Source organism: Rhinolophus sinicus, chromosome X (assembly GCF_036562045.2).
Source record: "Rhinolophus sinicus isolate RSC01 chromosome X, ASM3656204v1, whole genome shotgun sequence".
Classification (NCBI taxonomy): domain Eukaryota; kingdom Metazoa; phylum Chordata; class Mammalia; order Chiroptera; family Rhinolophidae; genus Rhinolophus; species Rhinolophus sinicus.
Window position 1 is genome coordinate 38266162 of NC_133768.1, and position 23437 is coordinate 38289598.

The following is a 23437-nucleotide window of genomic DNA, read 5'->3' on the forward strand; positions in this document are numbered from 1 at the left end:
AATAACGCTTGCTCAAGAGACTAAGAAAAATATTGTGTGGTTTGTGCAGTAACAGAAAACAATTTGAGCATTTTGCCATTATGTTTTAAAATATCAATCACAAAACACCAATTTAAAAAGATAGTTGGATTTCTGGAAAGCAGTGACCTGGCTTTGGGTTTGTGGTTAAATTCATTTTTATTTTATACACAGACTAGAAATCAGCCATGGTTAAAAATCACAGCTAACTTCTAATTATTTATGGTGGAACTCTGAGACCCATCCTGGGATTCTGACTTCTGAGCAGAGCCTCTGTCAGCATCCTAGAGAAGTAAGAAACAAGTAGGTATTGATCTTACTGAGGTCACAGAGATCAAAACACCACACTTAATTCAGGGGGTTTCTGACTTTTAGAATAAGAACTGGTTTACATAAATGATTTGTGGTCATTAAATAACATGAAAAGCCACAAGTCAGAGAAACTAGTTTCATGACCTTATTTCTGAGGGAATTTCTTTTGTTGTAATCTCTGTAAATGTCAGTTTCTACACTTACATAATCGCTATTTATACACATCTGGAAAAATGCAGTGAACTGACACCATGTATTTTTCACCAATGGCACACTTTGCTTCATTATGTTGTCTGGGTAAAGTTGGACAGAAAGAAGGAAATAATTAAGGTAGGAACAGAAATCGATGAAATTGAAAACAAAAACAATACAGAAAATCAATGAAATAAAAAGCTAGTTCTTTGAAAAGATCAATAAAACTGACAAACCTCTAGCAAGACTGAAAGAAAAAGAGAAGATGCAAATTACCAATATCAGGAATTACCCATTACCAAATTATCAGTATCAGTGATATCAGGGGTATCACTTGGGGTCTCATAGACATCAAAAGGATAATAAGTTAATGCTATGAACAATATAAATGTGACAACTTAGATGAAGCAGACCAATCTCACAAACTACCATAACGTGCTCAATATGAAATAGATCATCTTAATAGACTTATAACTATTAAAGATTTGGCTTCATAATTTAAAAACCCCTGGAAAAGAAGTCTCCAGGACCAGATGGTTTTACTGGAGAATTCCATAAAACTTTCAAGAAGAATTAACTCCACTTCTACACAATCTCTTCCAAAAAACAAAAGAGTAGGGAATTTGTCCCAATTCATTTTGTGAGGCCAGATTACCCTGATACCAAAAACAGACAAAGGCAGTATATGAAAAAAGAAAACTTCCCTCGTGATCAATATCCCTCATGAACATAGACACAAAATCCTTAACAAAATATTAGCTAATAGAATTCAGCAATATGTATAAAAGTTATACACCACAACCAAGTGGGGTTTGCTTGAGAGAAGCAAGGCTGGTTTGATATTTGAAAATTAATCAATATAACCTATATTATTAATAGGCTAAAAAAGAAAAATTATATGACCATATCAATTGATACAGAAAAATCATTTGATAAAACTCAATACCTGTTCATGATAAATTTAAAACAAAACAAAACAAAACACAAACCTCTCAGAAAACTAGCAATACATAAAAACTTCCTCAACTTGGTGACGAACAGTTACAAAAACCCTACAGATGATATCATAATTATCGGCCTAAGACAGAATGCTTTCCCCTTAACATCGGAAACTAGGCAAGGACGTTCACTCACATCACTCTTTTTTAACATAGTACTGAAAGTCCTAGCCAGAATAGTAAGTCAAGAGAAGGAAATAAAAGGCACACTGGTTGGAAAAAAGAAATAAAACTGTCTCTACTTGCAAATGATATGATGGTCCACATAGAAAATATCAAAGAATCTACCAACAATAACAAAAACAAACCCTTCTAGAACTAATAAGTTTGACAAGGTTGCAGGATATAAGTTCAACATACAAAAACCAATTGTATTTCTGTATTTTAGCAATGAACACAAGAAAACTGAAATTAAAGATAGAATAACATTTACAATTGCTCAAAAAAGAAGAAGCAATACTTAGATGTAAATCTAGCAAAGCATGTACAGGCATTGTATATTTAGAACTGTAAAATACTAATGAAAGAAATCAAAAAAAGATCTAAATAAATAGGAAACATGCCATATTCATAGATAGGAAAACTCAACAGTAATGATGTCAATTCTCCCCAAATTGACATACAGGTTTAACACAATTCCCCGGAAAATCCCAGCAAGATTTTTAAAAAAGATATAGACAAGCTTATTCTAAAAGTATATGGAAAGAAACTAGAATAGCTATGACAGTTTTGAAAAAGAAGACTAAAGTAGAAGGATTTGCTCTACCTGATGCTAAGGCTTATTATATAACTATCGTTATCAGGATGGTATGGTACTGGTGAAAGGATAGACACATAAATCAATGGAGCAGAATACAAACAGGCATACAGCCAACTGATTTTTGGCAAAGGAATAATTCAATGGAGTAAGGATAGTCTTTTTAACAAATTGTGCTGGACTTTCTAATTCCTTCACCTTTTCCCCGTCCCCTCCCCATCTAGCAACCAACAGTTTTTTTCCCTGTATCTCTGAGTCTATTTCTGATTTGCTTGCTCATTTATTCTTTTATTTAGATTCCATATATAAGTGAGATCACATGGTATTTGTCTTTCTGTCAGACTTTTTTCACTTAGCATAATATTCTCTCGGTCTATCCATGTTATTGCAAATGGTAAGATTGTGTCTTTTTTATGGCCGAGTAATACTCCATTGTATAAATGTACCACAGTTTCTTTATCCAATCGTCTATCGATGGGCATAGGCATGGGGATATGAAATCCAGTATCGGGAATATAATCAACAATGTTGTAAAGATTATGTAAGGTGCCAGATGGGTACTGGACTTATCAGGGGGATTACTTCATACTGTGTAGATGCCTGACCACTGTGCTGTACACCTGAAGCTGAAGTAGAATAATATTACATGTCAACTATAATTAAATAAATACATATATGTGTGTGTGTATGTATATATATACATACACACACACACACACATATATAGTCACAGGATGTGGAGTACAGCATAGGGAAGATAGTAGATGGTGTTGTAACAGCCAAATAAGATGTCAGAGGGGTAGTAACTTGGGGGAGGGGGTTATCACTTTGTAAGGGGTGTAAATATCAAACTATTGTGTTGCTTTGTACACCTGAAACTAATAAAAAATATTGTTCTGGAACAACTGGATAGCCATAGTCAAATAAAATAAAATAAAACCTCGAACTAAACCTCACATCTTATATAAAAATTAAGTCAAACTGGATCACAGACTTAAATGTAAAGAATAAAACTAAAACACTTTTAGAAGATAACACAAAAGGAAATATTGGAGACCTAGGGTTTGATGAAGAGTCCTCAGACACGACAGCAAAAGTACAAACCATAAAAGAAAAAAATGATAAACTGAACTTCATCAAAATTAAAACTTCTGCTCTATGACAGACACTTTTAAAAGGATGAAAAGACAAGCAACAGACAAGGAGAAAATAATTGCAAACCACATATCTGACTAAAGACTAGTATCTAGAATACTCTCAAAACAGTAAAACAATCCAATTAGAAAATGGACAAAAGACTTGAACAGATATTTCACCAAAAACATGTATGAATGGCAAATATGCACATGAAGAGATGTTCGACATTATTAACCATGAGAGAGATGCAAATTAAGACCACAATGAGGTATCCCACACACCTATTAGAACAGACGAAATGGAAAAAATGTGACACCACCAAATGCTGGCAAGGATGTGGAGAAACTGGATCTCTTATACACACAGTCATGCACGTAGTCATTTCCTGTCCCTCGTTATGTGCTAGCTGCTTTGTCCTAAGTGCTATCCATATATTATGTTAATATTTTCACAAAAATTCAATTATTACATTATATTCATACATATACAGCTTGTGGGTCTCCGGGAAAGCTGCCCACGCTCTCAGCTCTGGGTAGGACTATTTTAATGGCCCACTTTTTGAAAAGGATTATAAGAAGTGGAAAATGTCACAAGTCAACTCTCTACTCTCAGTGGAAAATTGTTTGGTCCTGTGTATGTTGCGAGGGGTGGGGAAAGCAGGAAAGGACTTATAAAATAGAATGAAAAACAAACAATTCAATCAGGCTCTGAGCATCCAAGGTACCTACTGTGTGACCAGACAAATAGGAGCAGGAAGCAATTTCAGAGGTCACCGAAAGCCAAGATTCTCAACTGTGTGCAGGGTAAACCTCCTTTCTTACCCTTTATTCTGCCACACAGAACAAAGATGGTACCATCTTATGTCTCAATTTTCAAGCCAAAAATCTATACATTTTCTTCTTCAGGTTTATATTTCCACAAATGAATTATTTTCCTTAATACACTCTTGAGATTCAGGCCAGGAAATTGAAATTTTAATCATCCCAAATTTTATGACATAAAAATAGTCCCTAATACATGAAGCCTTCTTACAGGCAGTACAGCACAGTGGTTAAGAGTGTGGACTCTGTGGCAAAACTGCCTGGATTCAAATCCCAGCTTATCCACTTAAAGCTCTGTGACCCTGGGCGAGTTATTGCTCTGTGCCTCAGCTTCCCCAATTCTAACTAAAGATAATAGTGGTAGGTCCCTTATAAGAATGTTATGAGAATTATCTTACTATACACATGGCATCTTGAACATCATCTGCAGCACAAGTGTCAGCTGTTATATCACTGTCACTGATAAGCCCTACACAGGTTCTGCAGCTTTGAGTCGGAGACATGCCAGCCCAGAAATGGTACAGCTGGCAGTGGCCAAGCCCAGAAATCCCTGCCTGCCATCAATACAAAAGTCCCCAATGGGAGAGACTCTTCTCTCAAATTCCAGTTTTCTCCCTGACTCCAAGGATGACTGTGAGTCCTTGTTCATTTTCTCTCTAAGATAGGTATGCTTGGCAGCTGTCAGTCCCATGCATTCTACATTCTAGAGAAGGAAATGCAAACGAAAAGCCAGCAGAGAACGGAAAACATTGCCACCTTGTGGTTTTTCAGAGAATCTTCTTCACACCTCTGCATTACCCATGGGTCTTATTCTGATCACTGTCACCCTCTGCAGACCCAAAACGGAGGCAGGTAGCCAGAGCACATGCAATGATGCAGAGGACACACTTAGACCTGAAGGGACCTGGAGAAAATCTGAACGCGTGTTTTCATTTACTGTTGAGAGAAACTCAGACCCAAAGACGTGAGGGGCTTGCCTTAAACAAGAGCCAGAGTTGGGCTATGGGTCTCTTGACCCCTGTCCCCAGTGTCCCCTTTACCATAAGGTGCTGGAGCTCACAAGTGCAGTATTTAAATGCGCTTTAAAAATCAAACTCAGGTCAGTGCCCCTTTGTCCTGACACAGCTGTAAAACCACAAGCAGGAGACGTCCATGAGGCTGAAACAAATGAGGGTTATGCAGGAACTGTCACCTCTTTTGTGCACTCAAGCAAGAAGAGACACAGCAGTATCCTCCTAAAACAAAACTCTAATTGTGAAAAACAAACCTTGATTGTGAAATACCAGACGTTGCCAACAGCTATGTCTATTCTCTCTTCTGCAGCTTTAAGACTTTTTGGATTCTTGCCCTAATGTCACTGCTCTAGCAAGGTCTAGGTGTTTCTAATTCCTTGTGATTTTGTACCAACAAAAATTTTAATGACAAGATTTTTTTTCTCCCGGAAAATTCAATACTCTCAATTTTTATTGTATTTTAGCTTTAATCCCTGCCCCCAAACAAAACAAAACCTATTTCCTTCCATGTGCTCAGCTACAGCATACCCTGCACAGGCACAGTGCCACAGGCACAAAACTGGCCTTGGTTTCATACCAACCTTATATTAAGCCATGACAACATGGGTGTCGTGCCTCCACCAACGATCCAGACGGTGAAGAAGACGATGAGGAGAGTGGTTGTGAACATCATCTGGCGAGCGTAGGATGCCGTGTCTCGGATGGCCAGTGCAAACGCCATCGCTCCCCTGAGGCCTGCAGGGACCAAAGAGGAAGAACTCCTGTTTACAAGGACAAATGACAATATGTCTTCAGATCCACTGCTACCTCTCAGGGCACAGAAACCGTATCCACTTATGCTTCCAGTGTCAAGTTTTATTCAGAAAGAAGAACCTTAAAGGAATGTAATTTTCTCCCATTTGAAGTTTTCTTTTGCAAAATGTCCAGATGTAATGATAACACTGCACTTTGTACAGCACATTTAAAAATAGTAATACCCTTTTATTGGTGAGATAATTCTCCTGCTAGTAATATGAAATAATAAGATATATAAATAAGAAATAATAATTTAAGCTCTCCACGTGTGTGATTCAAGCATTCCCATGCACTATATCCCGTAGTTAAACTTAAGAAACAGGTGAGGTATGAATATGTCAAATACATATTTGTGGTTTATGTACATGAACCACAAAACAGTTCAGCATTTCCTTAGCAAAGCCACACAGAGAAGTAACAGTATAACCTGATCTACATCAGGGGTGGCAATTTCTTCTGTAAAAGGTGAGATATAAAATATTTTACACACTGTGGACCACGAGGAAACATCAAGGATATTATGTAGGTACTTATATAAAAGAGAAAAAAACAAATTTCCACAAAATTTGATTGACAAAACCCAAGAGTATAATTATATTGAGGACAATTTGTTGTAATATAAGTCTACTAATGAAAAGAATGGAATTCTTTGGGGAGGGGGATGTTTTGCTCAATTGGGTTTTAAAGTTAGTGCCCCAATCGTTAGATTGTAAGATATTCATCTGTCAAAGCCATTCTGAGCCCCTAGGATATATGAACACAGGCCGTGGCCACATTTGGCCCAGGTGCCAGTTTGCTGACCCTGATCTACATTAACGGATGTTAAAATTAAGCACCAACATTTTAATGTTTATCTTTCTAAGCTCTTTTGTTCCTTCCCCATACCATGCTCATAATTTATTCTACAGTAAAGACTGAATCCATGGTCTTTAATAAATACCTAGTATGAATTCTTATTCACCATGGGCAAGATTTTGTGTATATTATGAGAATGAAAGTTATACCCATTATATGTTTCTACATTTTCCCACCTTTCCCAATAATTCCATAATTAATTTGAGAATTTCCCTACAATTCACTAAACAGTGACTCAACAAAAGGTACATTAAAAAACAGAGCAAAGTTAATGCTTTCTATTAATCTGCCCTAGTGAAATATTTATACTTATCTGATCGCCCAACAGCCAGCTATGTCATTAATCAATTAATCAATCAATATTTAAGCCTCTAAAGAGATGTTGTCTCAAAGAAGAAAACTTGGGGTTCAGAAAGAGACAATGTGTGCTACATTCTTCCTTATTTTATTAGGTAAACATTGTAAGCAATATGAAAGTGAAACCTCACATAGTTCACGGCCTTGAAGAATGAGTTCCTTTCGATAGCTAGATTTCCCCCAGCAGAAAATAATTTTTATAGGAAGCACTGTGTACTTCTCAGTCTTTCAGTACAGAAGACAATGAACATATTTTGATCTCCACAGTTCCTCGTTCTCTTTTCTGCCATCACTTTCCTAATATGTGAGGAGGATCTTGTCACTGTCATCCTCAGAAATCTCTGTTTCCCAGCTGCTCCTGAGGAAACCCAAACTCTTTAGGCACAGCTTTGAGCTTCTCCATGGTCTACACTCCAGCAGTGGTTCTCAAAGCGTGGTCCTCAAACCAGCAGCAGCAGCAGCAGCAGCAGCAGCAGCAGCAGCAGCAGCAGCAGCAGCAGCAGCAGCAGAGAACGCATTAGAAATGCCAATTCTCCAGGCCTCCCAGTACCCTAAGAATCACACTGGTGGTGGGGCCCAGCCATCTGCTTTAACCAGCCCAACACGGGATTCCAATGCAACTGAAAGATTCGCACCAGTTTACACGCAATTTTCCTTTCCAACGCCACCTTCTTTTTGCATTACCCTGTGTCTCACATTTCAAGCAGACTGCTGACTCTCCCTGAAAAAGCCATGCGGGCCATTGCTTTCCTGCCTTTCCAACCTGCTGCCTCTTAAAATCCATTTCTTCCAAGCCCCGTTTGAAGGTTACCCCCTTTGTGAAGATGGCCCTGGGCCTCTCTCTCCTCTGCATTTATTCCATTCGTCTTTTGTGCAATTTACCTCCCTCTCTTTGGAGGAAATTAGAGCTTTATATACCTGTCTCCTCCCAGTACACTGCGAGCTATACCTGTCTCCTCCCAGTACACTGCGAGCTCCTTGAAGGAGGCTGGTTTCTGTATCTTCCACACCCTAGAACTGTGGCTTACAGAAAGAGGATGTTCAATAAACGTTTGTCAGGGTGAAAGAAAATCATGGCAGGCTGTGCATTTAAGGGCAGATGAAGTGAGTACTAGAGTGCGATTGCTTTGCTGAGCAGCGCCCGTTGGTGTGATCTCAGTATGACTCTCTGAGGTCCCCAAGAACTGCTGTGTGACAGTAAAGGGTGGCTACTCACTTTGCTTCTTGTACAGCTTCTCCCCATCCCCACACAGGACAGAGGTAACTAATTTTAAGGGTCACAGTAGCCTTTTGCGTCACCATTTCCTCCCTCTGCTCTGCAGAGATGCTCTAACTTGGGTCTCATTGATCAAATCTGACGCTCACCACCTGTCACTTAACCATCTACTCATGCTGACTGCTCTCTCCACATATTGTCCTTTGTTTGTCCCCCTGTAAGGGTGAAATTCGGTAAATCTACAACGCAGTTAGACTCAGCTAGTTTGCAGTCTGACTCACTGCATAGCTCGATATCTAGCCACTTGTAGTTAGATTTAGCTAGCCTGTTTCCCCGAAAATAAGACCTAGCCAGACAACCAGCTCCAATGCGTGTTCTGGAGCGGGTCTTATATTACAATTTTTGCTCCAAAAGACGCATTAGAGCTGATTGTCCGGCTAGGTCTTATTTTTGGGGAAACACGGTAGTTTGCAATTAGATCCACCCTGATATTCAGCTGTTTTCTCTTTGTTTCTCCCCTCACTGATTGAAAAACTCTGTTTTGTTCCCTTTCCTAAGTCGACACATACCTCGTTAAATCTATTTAATCAGCAGAATCCTAATCTGGAAAGCACAATTTCTTAGTCCTCAGGCGACCGGACATGGGAAGCAGTTTTGCAACCCCCTTGCCGTTTTTACTGGTAACACATAAAGCCCCAGGCCACAATGGGATGGCCGAGTCTGAGTCCTGAGTCCGGAGATAACATTATCTTAAAAACAGACCAGACCCCAGGAAGCCATGTCAGCCCTCGGACCTGCCTGACCAACTCCCCCTTTCCTTTCTTCTTATGTGCCTGTAAAACCTTCTGCCTGTTCTAGGAACAGGAAGATGGCCTTTGGACAGGAGTCTGCCATCCTCCCAGATGCCGGCATTCTGAATAAACCTGCTTGTCTTTCCACCAACCTTGTCTCTCAATTTTTAACTGTTTCAAGTGGCAGGCAGGCGGACTTTGCATGGTACCACCCTCAGTGACCTTGCACACTTCTCAGCTTTATAGTGGAGAGGGGGCATCTGGGAGACAGTGTAAATCAGCAGAACTATCACAGCTGTTATTTTCCGGTTTGGGTTCATCTTTCTTATGAGAGTGTATTTTACTTCTTTTGCTCCGTAGGAAGTTAGAGCTGGGAGGGACCTCAACGAATCAGCTCAATTTCATTATTTTACAAGTGAGGATATTGCAGGTGGGGGTTGTTGAGTGATGTGGCCCGTGTTCTTTCTCATTAAAGACCTATTTTCTTTCTAATTTCAGGTCTGGAGCCCTTCTGAAAGATTGAGAGTTATGAATATCTACTAGAAAACAATTAAGTTCTTTAAATACTTATATAGCTCCAGGTCCCTTGAGTGGTAGAGATGAAATAAAGATGTAAATATTTTAGGGGAGAACACAGACATCTGGTAGTATGGTTTGCAAAATCAATATTAAGTCAGTTATACATGTACAACATCTGTCTACTCAGCACTGCAGAGGCTACAAAAGAACCAGAAACTTGAATTTTTCTCTTTTTATGAACCATATCAATATTTCAATCATACTTACACTGTCTGCTGAATAAAACTCATTTTCTTGACATTTATACTTGTTTTACCTGAAAACATCATCATGTGTTGAAAATTCCAGCCAATCTTATGCCTTCTGCCCAAGTTGAGGAAGAAGGAGAGTGGGTAGATATGTGCAGCTCTCCCCAGGAAGATGGCAACCTGAGCACCACGTGGAGGTTAAGGACCCAACGGGTTTCCAGAATGGCACTGTCACACAACCTCTGGATGAGCAGAGAACTTCAGGAATGCCGTGATACCTTGTTATGATCAGGAGAGTTGCACAAAGAAGCCAGGCTATCTAGTTTCCCTCTAAACAAGTCTCAGCAACAAGTGGGATTCAACTGGCCAACTTTCCTAGCCTCCTGGCTCACAAAGATCATTTCTAGCCTGTTCAATACAGCATTGTAACTTCTTGATTTAATTAAACTAGTATGACCAAGTCTCCAATCTATCTAAAAATGAGTCCAGAAATAAGCTAAGGTACCATGGCAGGGGTGCCGAGCTGAGAGAAGCAAACAGTGTATTGGGCTCTACTGGGGGGGGGGGGGAATCACAAGAAGTGAAAATTACTAGCCTGAGTCAAAATATACAGAGAAAGTTTGCTGGGTAAACTCATAAGCTTCAGTGGGAAGTAAACATCAGGGGCAAGAATGACCAGGAAGATTCTACAAATAAGATGTGGGGAAACTTAAAATATTCCTAACACTAAGACACATTCATATTTCTTACAAGAATCAACCTGGGAAGATTTCTCTAAGTGGCTAAAATGTCTTTTTGAGATACAAGCAATGGAAAAGGAAGAGTGTGGAAGAGGAACTCCACTGTGGAAACCAAAGAATTCAGGGAAACTGGTCATTCGTCACTTGCTGTATTTAGAACAGAGCCCAACAGAGAGCCCCACACTGCACTAGTCACAGAAGGAAAGTACTGTGGGAGCCAGGGGAACAGAGAGCTTCCGTTTCGGCAAAGCACCAGCTGCAGGAACGGCAGCTGTTTCAGACAGAAGCAAGGGCAGAACTATCTTCTGCCTTCTCCGGGGTAAAGCACTGACTGCAATTTTCTTCTTTTATCTTTCTCTTTTGTATTGTTTTTAACAGAAGGAAACAGGAAGTGGTATAAAGCCCTTTCTATCCTAGAAGCCATGCCGTGGGAAGTCCTCAGGGGTAAGCGGCCTTCAGTATTCACAGGGGACATGACTGGCACTCCTCCATGGCCCTCATCTGTAAAAAAGGGCTGAACTCTCATTATCTCTCACAGGATGCCGTGCTAGGAATACAAATCAAAATGACATGCAAGATCTTTCTTAATCAAGAATAAAAACACTGATTCCCCCAGACTTTTAGTTATTCGTCTGTTGAGTGTGTCAATCCAAGAAATGAGCCCCGGTCGAAGCAGATAACATACATGGAAGGATTCCGTCATGGCACCAGGCCACCATCTCTACCTAGCTGCTTGGTGAGTATCAGTTATTCCTGCACAAGAAAGGAAAAACCCAGAAGAGAAAAACTCTCCTTTTTTTTTTTTTTTTTTGCCAGCATCCCAAGACCTAAGAATAGCCATGAGGTCTCGTATTCTGAAATCCAGGCTGAGCTGGATTGCTATAGTTCCAAAGTCCAGAAAAGTTCATTTTAACGAAAACAATAGGATCTGAGGCCAAGTGTACAAAACCCTCAGCTTTCAAGCTAGGCATTTACATCCCTCCTCACTTGAGAGAGGCCAGCACCCAAAACTGTCTCTGCCAAAAACTGCACTCCCAATGGGACTAAATCAAGGAACCAAGTATTTTTCCATTTTATCTTTTCTTCCTCTCCTTTTTCCTTTTTTTTGGTGGGGGAGAGGAAGGGGGAAGAGTCTTTTTCAGCATGATCTGTTAAGCTCAGGTAAAGGCATGCTTACTGCCTGCAGGCGTCTCTGGGTGGTCAGGAAGGGCTGCCCATACTGGTGTGCAGTTGAGAGCAAGAGTAACAGAACCTTCAGGTCTTCCAAATGAGGAACCTCCTGGATTGGAATTCATGTGGCAATGAAATAACAATAATTCTGGGGACTGACATGGTTGCTGACTTTTAGATCTGCTAAGAAGGGCGCTTTACAAAACAAACTACCACTTGCCAAGCACCCGTATAAAAGAAAGGCCACCTTACACAGAAAATGCAAAAAGGACACCCTCAGAATCAATACCAGTCCTTTAAACCAAATACATTTAGCTTCATGAACCACTTACACCTTTTTCGCATCACAAAAACACCATGAACTCACGCTGGCTCACGGTCTCCCACCCCAAACAGAAATTATTATTATAGCTTCCTCAACACTGGTTGCCTCTCTGTGTAGAAAACGGTGGAACCAAAAAAGGATACAAAAGCTCCAATGATGAAAACAGGGCTGAAAACATGCTTCTGGAAGGTAAACAGCGCCAGGCCCATGTAGGAGAAGATGAAGTTCTCTGCCAGGAAGTGTAACACCTCAAAGAGCTGCACAGAAAGGGAAAAGGAAGTCATAAACCCTACAGGTCCCCTCCCTTATATTCACAAGTAACTCATGAGGAACAAGGTCTCTTGCTCACCTGCTTCGTTCGACTTCTTGATTCCACTGACAAGTTGTTGTAGGTGTAATGAGCTTGTGTGATTCCACAGAAAAGGACAGCTACAACACCTGGCACAAGAGTTTTTTGGGTTTTTTTAAATCAATGGAATAAAAAGCAGCAGGAAAAAGCCCTGCTGAAACAAAATATTAAAGTAGGCAAGCCCAGCATATCCAAGTTCCTGAGTATTTGAGAATTTTCTATTACTGAAAGCTCCCTCTTCCCCTATAACTCTTTCTTTCTTTTTTTTAGTTAAAGTTTATTGGGGTGACGATGGTTAGTAAAGTTACATAGGTTTCAGGTGTACAATTCTGTATTACATCATCTATAAATCCCATTGTGTGTTCACCACCCAGAGCCAGTTCTCCTTCCATCACCATATATTTGATCCCCTTTACCCACATCTACCATCCCCTCCTCCTTTACCCTCTGGTAACCACTAAACTACTGTCTGTGTCTGTGAGTTTTTGTTTCTTCATTTGTTTCTCTTGTTATTTTGTTGTTTTCAGTTTTGTATAGCACATATCAATGAAATCATATGGTTCTTGACCTTTTCTGTATGACTTATTTTGCTCAGCATAATAATCTCAAGATCCATCCATGTTGTTGCAAATGGCACTATTTCATCTTTTCTTATGGCAGAATAGTATTCCATTGTGTATATATAATTCTTATCAACCAACTTTTCCTTCTCCCAACCCTGCCTTCCCTCAAAGCCAAGGTCCTCGACTTCCTCCTTCACTCCAGTTTTAAGGGCATTCTCTCCCCTCCTCTAAACTCCTACTGAATTACCATATACTGGCATACACTTCTGTCATATTCCTCTCTGTTCTTAGAACGAATGAGTTTAATTTCAAACCAATGCTTTATAGTTTTGCATGGTCTAGGGCTTCAGATAAAATGAATCCAGAGTACTACTTCATTTATCCAAGCTCAAATGATCTAGATTTCTGGTTAGTGGTAACCATTCTGTTGTACAAGACAATTGACACACCTAGAACTTTGCCTATATATTTACAGATAATTGTCAAGTTTTAAGGAAGTGGGGCATTTTATAATGCTGCATGTAAACGCAGGTTGCAATATTTTGAAAAGACGATAAAAGGGCTTCCTTACTACCTGAATTATGCACAGTAATTATATTTGCATTTTCTAATGGGAAAATTAAGTGATTTTTTGTTTTTGTAATGAGAGAATGTGAGGAAATAAAACCACATGATCACTCATACTAATAATATATGAAACTGGCACCATAAAAACATGGTATTGAAAAACAATAATTAAACAGATCAGAGACAAAACAAGGAATAACTGTGTCCCCACTCGTCTGAGTAGATACAAAATTACTTTAAAAGGACACATTTTTGCTTGTTAATGCTACTGTTTGTAAACTAATGTATCACTCTAGGGGAGGATACAAATAAAATGGTAATATATTCAGAAACCTTTGCAGCTAAACATCTACTTATAGTTAGAATGAGTACTCAAAGTTTGAAACAGTAAACTTTATCCTTTAAAAATATGTATCTTTGAGAAACTAAACCATTCATGGGGCAGAACACCAGCCTTGCTCAGCAGTCCTCCACATGGACACTCGGTGAGCAGTTAATCAACTCCATGCAGCTGCTATTTAAGAATTCGCCCCTCCCGTCAAGCTCCTACAGCCCCCATCACAGTGAGGGGAAGAGTGACCCAAGGGTAGAGATAACCCACCTGTAAACCCACAGGCTTCCGCCAAGAGGAACGTGCTCCAGGACATCAGGAAGAAGAGTGCTGTCTCCAGCAGGGGAAAGCAGTGCAGCTTGGTAAACTTGGTCACGTCAGCCCCTGTCAAGGAACTTGTCTCCAGGAACAACCACATCCTATTAGCCCAGGACCGCCACCCTAAGGGCCACCCTTTCCCTTCAACTCTTCTTTTGGGGCCCCAAGGCTGCTGCTTGGTTTTTAAAGTAATAAAAACTAAGTTTCTGAGGAGAATAGAGGTTGCCAAGGGCTGGGAAAGGGGGATATTGTTTAATGGGTACACAGTTTCTGTTTGGGATGATGAAAAAGTTCTGGAAAGAGATAATGGGGATGATTACACAACACTGTGGTTGTACCTAATGCCACTGAATTGTACACTTAAAAATGGTTACAAGGGCAAATTTTATGATTGAGATATAGATATATACATATACATAGCCAAAAAATGTATGCACATTTTAAGAAAGGAAAAAAACTATTAATTTCTATCGATAGCAAAAGATGAATACATGTCACATTTGACTTCTGCAATGACAAGAGGTGTTCAAAGTGGTTACCATCAGCATCCAGACACTTCTGATTATGGTGAACTACTGCTTGAGCAACGTTGACCAAAATGTCCACTTGTATACATTTTTTTGGCACCCCCGGTATATATACATATATAACTCCACAATTTTAAAATATGAATAATGTCAAATACTCAAAACCATCAAATTGGTATGCTCCAAATGGGTGAATTATACAAGTATGTGAATTTTATCTCCATAAAGCTGTTTTTAAAAATTAAGCTTTCTAAAGAAACTAGAAATGGGTTTTCTGTGCTCCTTGCAATACCCGTGGTTCTGACAGGCACAGTCTTGGCCTGAAGTGTGACTGGCAGGTTAGTTCTGGCAGTGCTTGGAATGCCTCAGGCAGGCCTGGGAAGACAAGGTGGTAAGACCTTGACCTCTGTGGGCCACCATGGCATGGCTCCACAGCAAGTGCCTAATGAAGGTGAGAAAGAAAGAAATGCGCAACTCCAGGGGCAACTACAAGGTACAGGTATCACCTTTTGGGACCAGAGATTCCCCTTCAAACACTGCCATTCCACAGCGGGCCAGCATGGAATCATCACATGAGCGGTTTCACTGACCCATACAAGTTCCCAGGCATCAGAAGGGCCTCTGCGAAGAAAGCAGTCTAAATCTGTGCAGTCCAATATGGTAGCTACTAGCCAAATGTGGCTACTGAACTCTTAAAATGTAGCTAGTCCAAATTAAGATATGCTGTAAGAGCAAAATCTGCACCATTTTTCAAAGATTAGTACAAAATTGCATTCAGTGGCACTTAGATCATTGCTGTCCAATACAAATGTACTGGGAGTCACAAGTGTGAGCCACATCATTTCAGTCTGCAATCAATATACAAATTATTGACAAACTTTATACAAATTGTTAATGGTATTTTATACATTTGATTTTTGTACTAGTCTTTGAAAAATGGTGCAGATTTTGCTCTTACAGCACATCTCGATTTGGACTCAGCATACTTGTGGAGAGGTTGCCCACTCATTCCACACTTTGCTTTTGTGTTGGTTGTCTGGTTGGTTACTTTTAAACTAAGTATTATGCAGCTCGCTTAAGGAAGACCACCACACAGTAATTCCTACTGATGGCCCCCCAGCTAGGTAGGGCCCCATATGGCCCAGAACAGCTGAGAGCAGCAGCAAGCTTGGGGCTAATATAGTTCCTAGTCTGCTTCCTCCCGGCCTCCTTTGAGGTGGTCCCTGATTCCTAGCCTCCTCCTAGCTTTTCACCTCTTTTCATCCCCCTAAAACTGATGCTTCCCCGACCTCTCATCTCCAACCAGTTCATAGGAGGGAGAGAAAATGTAAAAGTGTGGGCAGAGCTAAGCCTAGAGTAGCATTCCCAAACATTTTCTCAGACCCTTAGCTAGGCACTCGACTGTCTGTCATGTTTCACCAAAGGAACACTTCAGGAGCCCCCAAGCCCCAGTGGGACAATTCATTTAAGATTAATTTCTGAAAGGAAGAACTGAGAACTTTCTTTTTTGCAAGTGGAATGTCATATAATCATACCCAGGCAGGGGCAGAAACTACAAAAAGGATATTAGAGCAGTCACAACACCAGTCACAGCTCCCATGGTAAAAGAGCCACTAAATATACCTAGAAAAATGCCAACTGACTTAAAAAAGGCAGCAGCATCAAAGGCGTGAGTGTTTAGCCCCGCTGGCTGGTAGGCAACAATAGACCTGTAGTTTAAAAAGAAGAGAAAGTTTTAAAAGATTACTGATTTTGCACCTTAGTACCTAAAACTACCGGCAAACATAGGTATCTACACTTCGCCAACCACTCCCCACAGTGTATTCATTTAACTTAATCTGCAGTCACCATGTTATGCTGGTTACCAGCATTCTGACCCCTACCAACAGGACAAAGCAAAATAACTTTATCAATAAAATTGAAAAACCTCATTTAGAAAAACACCCAATTCAATATTTGACACTTTTAACATGGGCCTCTGAATTTAGCCCAGAGCATTCGGGAAGCCAGGGTCTCTCTTCCGGGGCAGAAATATTGTTCCTTACGATGATAGCACAATGGCAACAGCATCATTTAGCACGCTTTCTCCAAACAGAAGTGCATAAAGGTCCACATCTGCATGCAACTCATTAAATATCGCCAGTACAGTCACTAAAAAAAGAGCCAAAAGCACAAAATTAGTTTCAGTTTCTGACCTTAAGCCATTGATAACAAATTTATAGAGGCAATTCCTATCTTTAGCAGGACTGGGTGGTGTGGGAGACAGTCAGGGAATCAAAGACAGGTTGTCTGTCTATGGCAGAAACAAAAATGGCAATCTTCCTAATCTGAATAAGCTGTGAGACAATGCTTGATTCTAATAACACTGCACTGAAATACTGCACTTTCCACTGTAACCCCACCACACTTTGAAAACACCTGTATTACAGAACTTTTAAAAATAATCACAATTAATGTGATTTGGCTCCAAGGGTGGCTTGCGATCTCTTGGAAGGCAGACATCCTATTTTATTGATTGCTGTACTCCCAGAACCCAGCAGAGGGTCAGGGCACAGAGAAAGGTTTATGAAATAATGAAAACATTCATTTTTGACAAACTATACATAATTACACTGCTCATACATTCCACATTTCTTAGGTATTTAAAAATCAGCTAGTCTCCAGACCAGCAGTTCTCAAACTTTTGGCCTCAGGGCTCCTTTACACTCTAAAAAATTACTGAGGCCCCGAAAGAGCTTTAGTTTTATAGACTATAGCTATCAATATTTCCTGTATTAAATAAAACAGAAAAAAATAAACATTTATTCATTTAAAATTACTAATAAACCCATTATATGTTAACATAAAACACTTAAATGAAAAATAATTATATTTTCTAAAACACAAAAAAATTAGTGAGAGCCATTGTTTTACATTTTTTCAAATCTCTTTAACATCTGGATTAAGGAAAGGCAGACGGTTCTCATCTCTGTTTCTGCATTGGATTAACATAGTCAGTATCACACGTTATGCAGCCTCTAGAAAACCCCACTTGACTGTACACTTGTTAAAGAATGAAAGTAAAAATGACAAATAATGTATTGCTATTATTATTAAATCAGTTTGACCTTATGGACCCCCAAAATGGTTTTGGAGTTTCTCAACCTCGGCTCCACTGACATTTGGGGCCAGAAAATTCTTTGTTGTAGGGGGCTGTCCTGTGCATTGAAGGATACTTAGCAGTATCCCTGGCCTCTACCCACAAGATACTCCCCACCCCAATTGTGACACTGAAAATGGCTCCAGACATTGACAAATGTCTCTTGGGGAGTAAAATCACCCCCCAGGTAAGAACCACAGCTCTAGATATATACACACAGGCAGGGTTCGCTCTCAGTATTCACACCTAACCCTTAGGTTGGTGCAAAAGTAATTGCGGTTTTTGCACGTTTTTAACCTTTTAAACCGCAATTACTTTTGCACCAACCTAATACTCTCTTCTACGTACTTTGTTTCTACCATTAGGCCCTTAAAAACTAAAAACTCACTCCCCCAGCTTTCCTTACACTGAGTGCCACTTCTTCCTGCCTGGAAGAGGGTGGAGAGGCTGGACGCAGTGCGGTCATCTTGCCTCCAAAGAGCAACTAATGTGTGTCGGAAATGCAAGAGTAGTGCCCTGGAAAGACCAGGCGCCTGGACGCCTGATTGTAGCAGGAGCCATGGCATCAGCTGGGGAGTGTTAGCCAAGACAAACAGCTATTTGTTTAAGCTGGTACTGCCAGGTTTTTCTGTTATTTGTAGCCAAAAGCATTACTAATTGATACAATTAGAACTAAACCAAATAAATATTCAGCTAAATGGGTTATAAGCCAACCACTCTTGTAACCATCATCCAGTTCAAGAAATAGAACTTTGCCCGCTTCCCTGGAACTCCACCCCCTATGTTCTATCCCAATCTCAAACCCCTTCCTTCACTCAATACTAACCACTAACCTGATTTCATAGTAATCGCTTCCTTGCATTTCCTTACAGTTTGATTACCCAATGTATATTCCTTGACATTATCATCTGGTTTTGCCCATTTTAAAATGTTTCTCCCCACTCCCCACTCCAGGCGTCTCTAAAAATTATTTTTTAAATACTTTTTTACATCTCTTCTACTCCACGGGTTTCCCCTCCATTCCTTTCTATTGGCTCTCTTTTCATAATGCCCTATTGTTTAGTCCTCTCATTTCTAAATTTTCCAATACTGATGTATACAGTTTTTTCATAACTTTTATTATTTTAGAAATTTCCTTTAGCTTCTGTTGGAATATTAATAAAATTTTGTTGTCTGCCTTGAGACCCTATTTTTCTGGTATGACTTCATTATCTGTAACTTCATTATTCAGCAGGATTAACTTCATTTTTTCTTACAATATGTTTGCATGAAGTCCAACCTCAATCCATTTCTGATCCTCATATTAAGTGAGGTGACCAGGGGTAGAAGACCAAGAAAAGATTTCCTAGTTTTGTGGCTCTAGGGCTCCCTCTTCTGGTTTTACACTGAAGTATTAAAAACATGGCCCCTGGGTATAGCCACCTCCCCAACACTCTCTGAGATCTACTTCCTCTGGTCTCCTCCTCCACCAGTACCGTGTTTCCCCGAAAATAAGACCTAGCCAGACAATCAGTTCTAATGTGTCTTTTGGAGCAAAAATTAATATAAGACCTGGTATTATTTTATATATTATATTATATTACATTACATTATATTATATTATAAAGACTCGGTCTTATAGTGAAATAAGACCGGGTCTTATATTAATTTTTGCTCCAAAAGACGCATTAGAGCTGATTGCCCGGCTAGGTCTTATTTTCAGGGAAACACAGTACCTGAGCTTTCTTTCTCCTTTAACCCCTCATCAATCAAGGTCCATGGTCCTAGCAGTTCATTTTTAAGGAGTGATTTCCAGAGAGATCTTCACTGGGTATGTTCTGCAGGCCCCGGTCATGCTAGCAGCCTCACACCTCCTCCAGTCACCTTGTCCGCACTCCAATTGGAGCCTGTAAAGCACCTCTTAGTTTTAACTGTTGTTACCTGATATGCCTATGAAGTTCTTTACTCCCAGTGGGGCCCCTCCTATTGTATGGCTATTGTGGGAAATTTATGGTTCCCTGACAGTCAAAATGATCAGAGCCCCCTCTTCTCCCCTCCGCTTTCCTCCTGCACAACTGCTGTTCCCATCCGTAAGTGTCACTGCTGCTGGTGGTTTGACCCCACCAGCTGATAGTTGGGATTCATGGGGATACTCGTCAGCCAGTGCATCTGTTTTTTCTTTTGCTGTCTTGCTTTTTCTACTTTTGTTAGGGATTAAGGGAGACTCCAAAACTACACTACCCTCATCATGCCTTCCTTTTCAAAACGGATAATTCATTTATTGAGGGTAAACAAAGAATAATTTGGATTTGAAAAATGTCGACTATATCATGAGGCTGCTCTAGATAATTATAAATCTAGGCTGCTATAAAATCACTACTCTAAGCATTCAGATGCGAACCAGACATTAACAGGGGGCATCACCAGCAGCTTTAGTTCCTAAAGGACATGTCATCTTCATAACTCAAAACAAAATGTCAATCTCTTTCCTCCACCCTTAAATACAGTGTATCAGGTTCCACAACAGGAACAATCTTTAGGGATTAGGCTTTAAAAAGTTCTTATTTTCTGGATATTTATTACATGGACAATATTTGGGCTCCTTAGAATAAAACTTGTAATGGCTAATTTTATGTGTCAACTTGACTGGGCCGCGGGGTGCCCAGATATTTGGTTAAACATTATTCTGGTGTGTCTGTGAGGTTCTGGTTGAGACTGACATTTGAATCAGTAGAGTGAGTAAAGCAAATTGCCTTCCCCAATGTGGGTGGGACTCATCCAGTCTGTTAAAGGCTTGACTAGAACAAAAAGGTAGAGTAAGGGAGAACTCACTCTCTCTGCCTGGCTGTCTTTGAGCTGGGACATCAGTCTCCCTATACCTTTGGATTTAGAGCAGAACTACACCATTGCCTTTCCTGGTTCTCAGGACTTTGGACTGCCAATCTTGGGACTTCTCAGCCTCCATAATCACATGAGACAATTCCTTATAATCTCAATCTCTCTTCTTTCTCTCTGTCTCTCTGTCTCTTTCTCTCTCTCTCTTCTTCCCTCCTTTCCTCCCTCCCTCTCTCCCTCTACACACACACACACACACACACACACACACACACACACACACACCCTCCTATTTGTTCTGTTTCTCTGAAGAACCCTAACACAAACCTTTAGTATTTTATCATTACAGTTGACCATTAAACAATGTCGAGGTTAGAGGTGACCCCCTGCACAACCAAAAATCCATGGATAATTTTTGACTCCCCAAAAACTTAGCTGTCCCTCAGGATCTGTGGGGGATTTGTTCCAGGATCCCCCGCAGATACCAAAATCCACAGATGGTCAAGTCCCCTATATAAAATGGCATAGATCAGTGCATAGAGTTGGACTTCCTGATCCACAGACCCCAACCTCAGATTGAAAACAATACAGGTATTTATTGAAAAAAAATTTATGTATAAGTGGACCCACGTAGTTCAAACCTGTGTTGGTCAAAGGTCAACTGTATATGACACAAGAATTGTCTTGTTTTTAGACCAATGTTGAAGAAAAATTAACAATGATAATAAAAACAATTACTAAGGATTTACCACAAAGCAGGCACTATACTAAACATTTTATAATCTCATTTAGTCCTCATCAAAGCCTAGGTGGGTAGCACTACCATTTACCCCAACTCAGAGATGAGAAAACAGACCCGGGTGGGGGAGGAGGGGCTGCTTTCTGCTGCACTATCAAAATTACTAAAATCTCAGTGGTTGAACCCAAGAGAAGTTTTATGTGTTACTCATACAGCATGTCCACTGGTGGTTGGCACTGGAGGCCTCTGTTCACATCAGTCACTCAGAGACTCACAATTGCTAGAGGCTAATCTCCATAAACAGAGCACAGAGCTGGCAGTCCAGGAGACCTGGGTCCCAGGACGTTATCAGTCAGGGTCCGGGCAGGAAACAGATGGCATCCTCAAATTGAGCAATTTGAGGAGTGTTTAATAAAGGGGTATTTATAGAAGTGTGGGCAGAGTATGGGAAAGCCACAAGGGACAGGGCAGTACTTGAGGCTGAAAAGGGAGAGCTTTTATACCATCCCTATGCCTATGCCCAAAGGGTCCAGGGAAGGAGTTATTGACAGAACCAGGAGCTGTGTGGAGAGGGTCGCCTGACAGGAGCTGTGACCTTTGATCAAGGAACACAGCCAACCCACAGGGACCCTGCATCTCCACCCTCCTTCTAGTCTCCCACAGGTGCTCCTCCATGAACATATCCAATGGGAAAGGAGAAGGCAAAGGAATCTCTGAAAGCTTCCATCCAAGTCAGCCTCCCGGCATGGAGAGGACAGTGGAGAAAGGTGGCGAGTAAATCTGGAGGGGCAAACAGAAGCATCCAACATAGCTAACAACTGAATATGACAACTTAGCACACAGCAAAGTCTAAAGATTTTAGTAAAGTGAGGGTTTGAGCTACATGATTTTCAAAAGTTCTTCTGACTTTTAAACACTGTTCTCCTAAAATACTACTAACCAATAGTAAAAAAATATGTGCAGTTAACTGATTTATCCATGACAGTGAAGGCCAACTTGCATGATTAACAATAACAGTTAACAGTTAAACAACACTGGTCTGAATTTGGCTGCTCTGAATTTTGATTTCTCATTCTTCCTGCCCATCACATTATAAAACAGGGCAGGAATTCTGCCATGCCCCTCCTGAGCAAGGCTGTGCCTGATCAAAATGAGGAATACAGATGATGACACCCGGAAGGTGATGGGAGGATGACGGACTGGGTAAGTGGCTTCTACAGGTGGGGAGTAAACAGACTGCTCCCCCACAGTAGGAGAGAACCGGGTCACAACAGCTATTTCCAACTGGACATGGACCAAGAAATTACAATGACTGACTGAAGACCACTGGTACAGGTATCTAAAAAGCAGTGGGAAAAATAAAATAGCAGATAGGGGAAGAAGGAAAAATCAAGAACCTGAATTTGTTCATACAACTAACTTTTCCGGAACACTTCATCTGTGTACTAAAGAGCACCTAGACACTTGTGAACACTCAGTACAAAGCGGCAAGTGTTGTTGTGCACGAAACAGATGCGACTCAAGAGCTGTGGGAGCAAGTAACTGAAGGAGTGAGGGAAGGATAACTAGGCAGATGGCCGATTTGAACTAAATCTCAAAGGACAAGCCAAAGACTGACCAGCCTGGGTTATGCAACTAGAGAATGATTCTTTGACAACACAGATCACAGATTTTGAAACTTGTGAGTAGACCTGATTGGTTCGAGGGGTATAAAAGTGACAGAATTAAAATGAGAGAAGTCATTTCATAATGGTTCACAGGAAGGAATAGTACTCATTTTCTCTGGTAGCTGCCTAGGAATGCATTACAGGTTGGAAATTTCATTT

The 23437-nt window shown here is 40.4% G+C and overlaps 1 protein-coding gene across 2 annotated transcripts in view; it reads right to left on the reverse strand.

Moving 5' to 3' along the window:
- SLC9A7 (solute carrier family 9 member A7) overlaps window positions 1-23437 on the reverse strand; it is a 151031-nt gene that overhangs the window by 43879 nt on the left and 83715 nt on the right. For both annotated transcript variants that reach the window (XM_019717411.2, XM_019717412.2), the window contains exons 6-12: window positions 16965-17070; window positions 16487-16628; window positions 14345-14450; window positions 12614-12702; window positions 12408-12521; window positions 10098-10209; window positions 5830-5983 (exon numbers count right to left, since the gene is read on the reverse strand). In XM_019717411.2, coding sequence (XP_019572970.1) covers window positions 5830-5983; window positions 10098-10209; window positions 12408-12521; window positions 12614-12702; window positions 14345-14450; window positions 16487-16628; window positions 16965-17070 — 823 coding nt within the window. The remainder of the gene's footprint in view (window positions 1-5829; window positions 5984-10097; window positions 10210-12407; window positions 12522-12613; window positions 12703-14344; window positions 14451-16486; window positions 16629-16964; window positions 17071-23437) is intronic.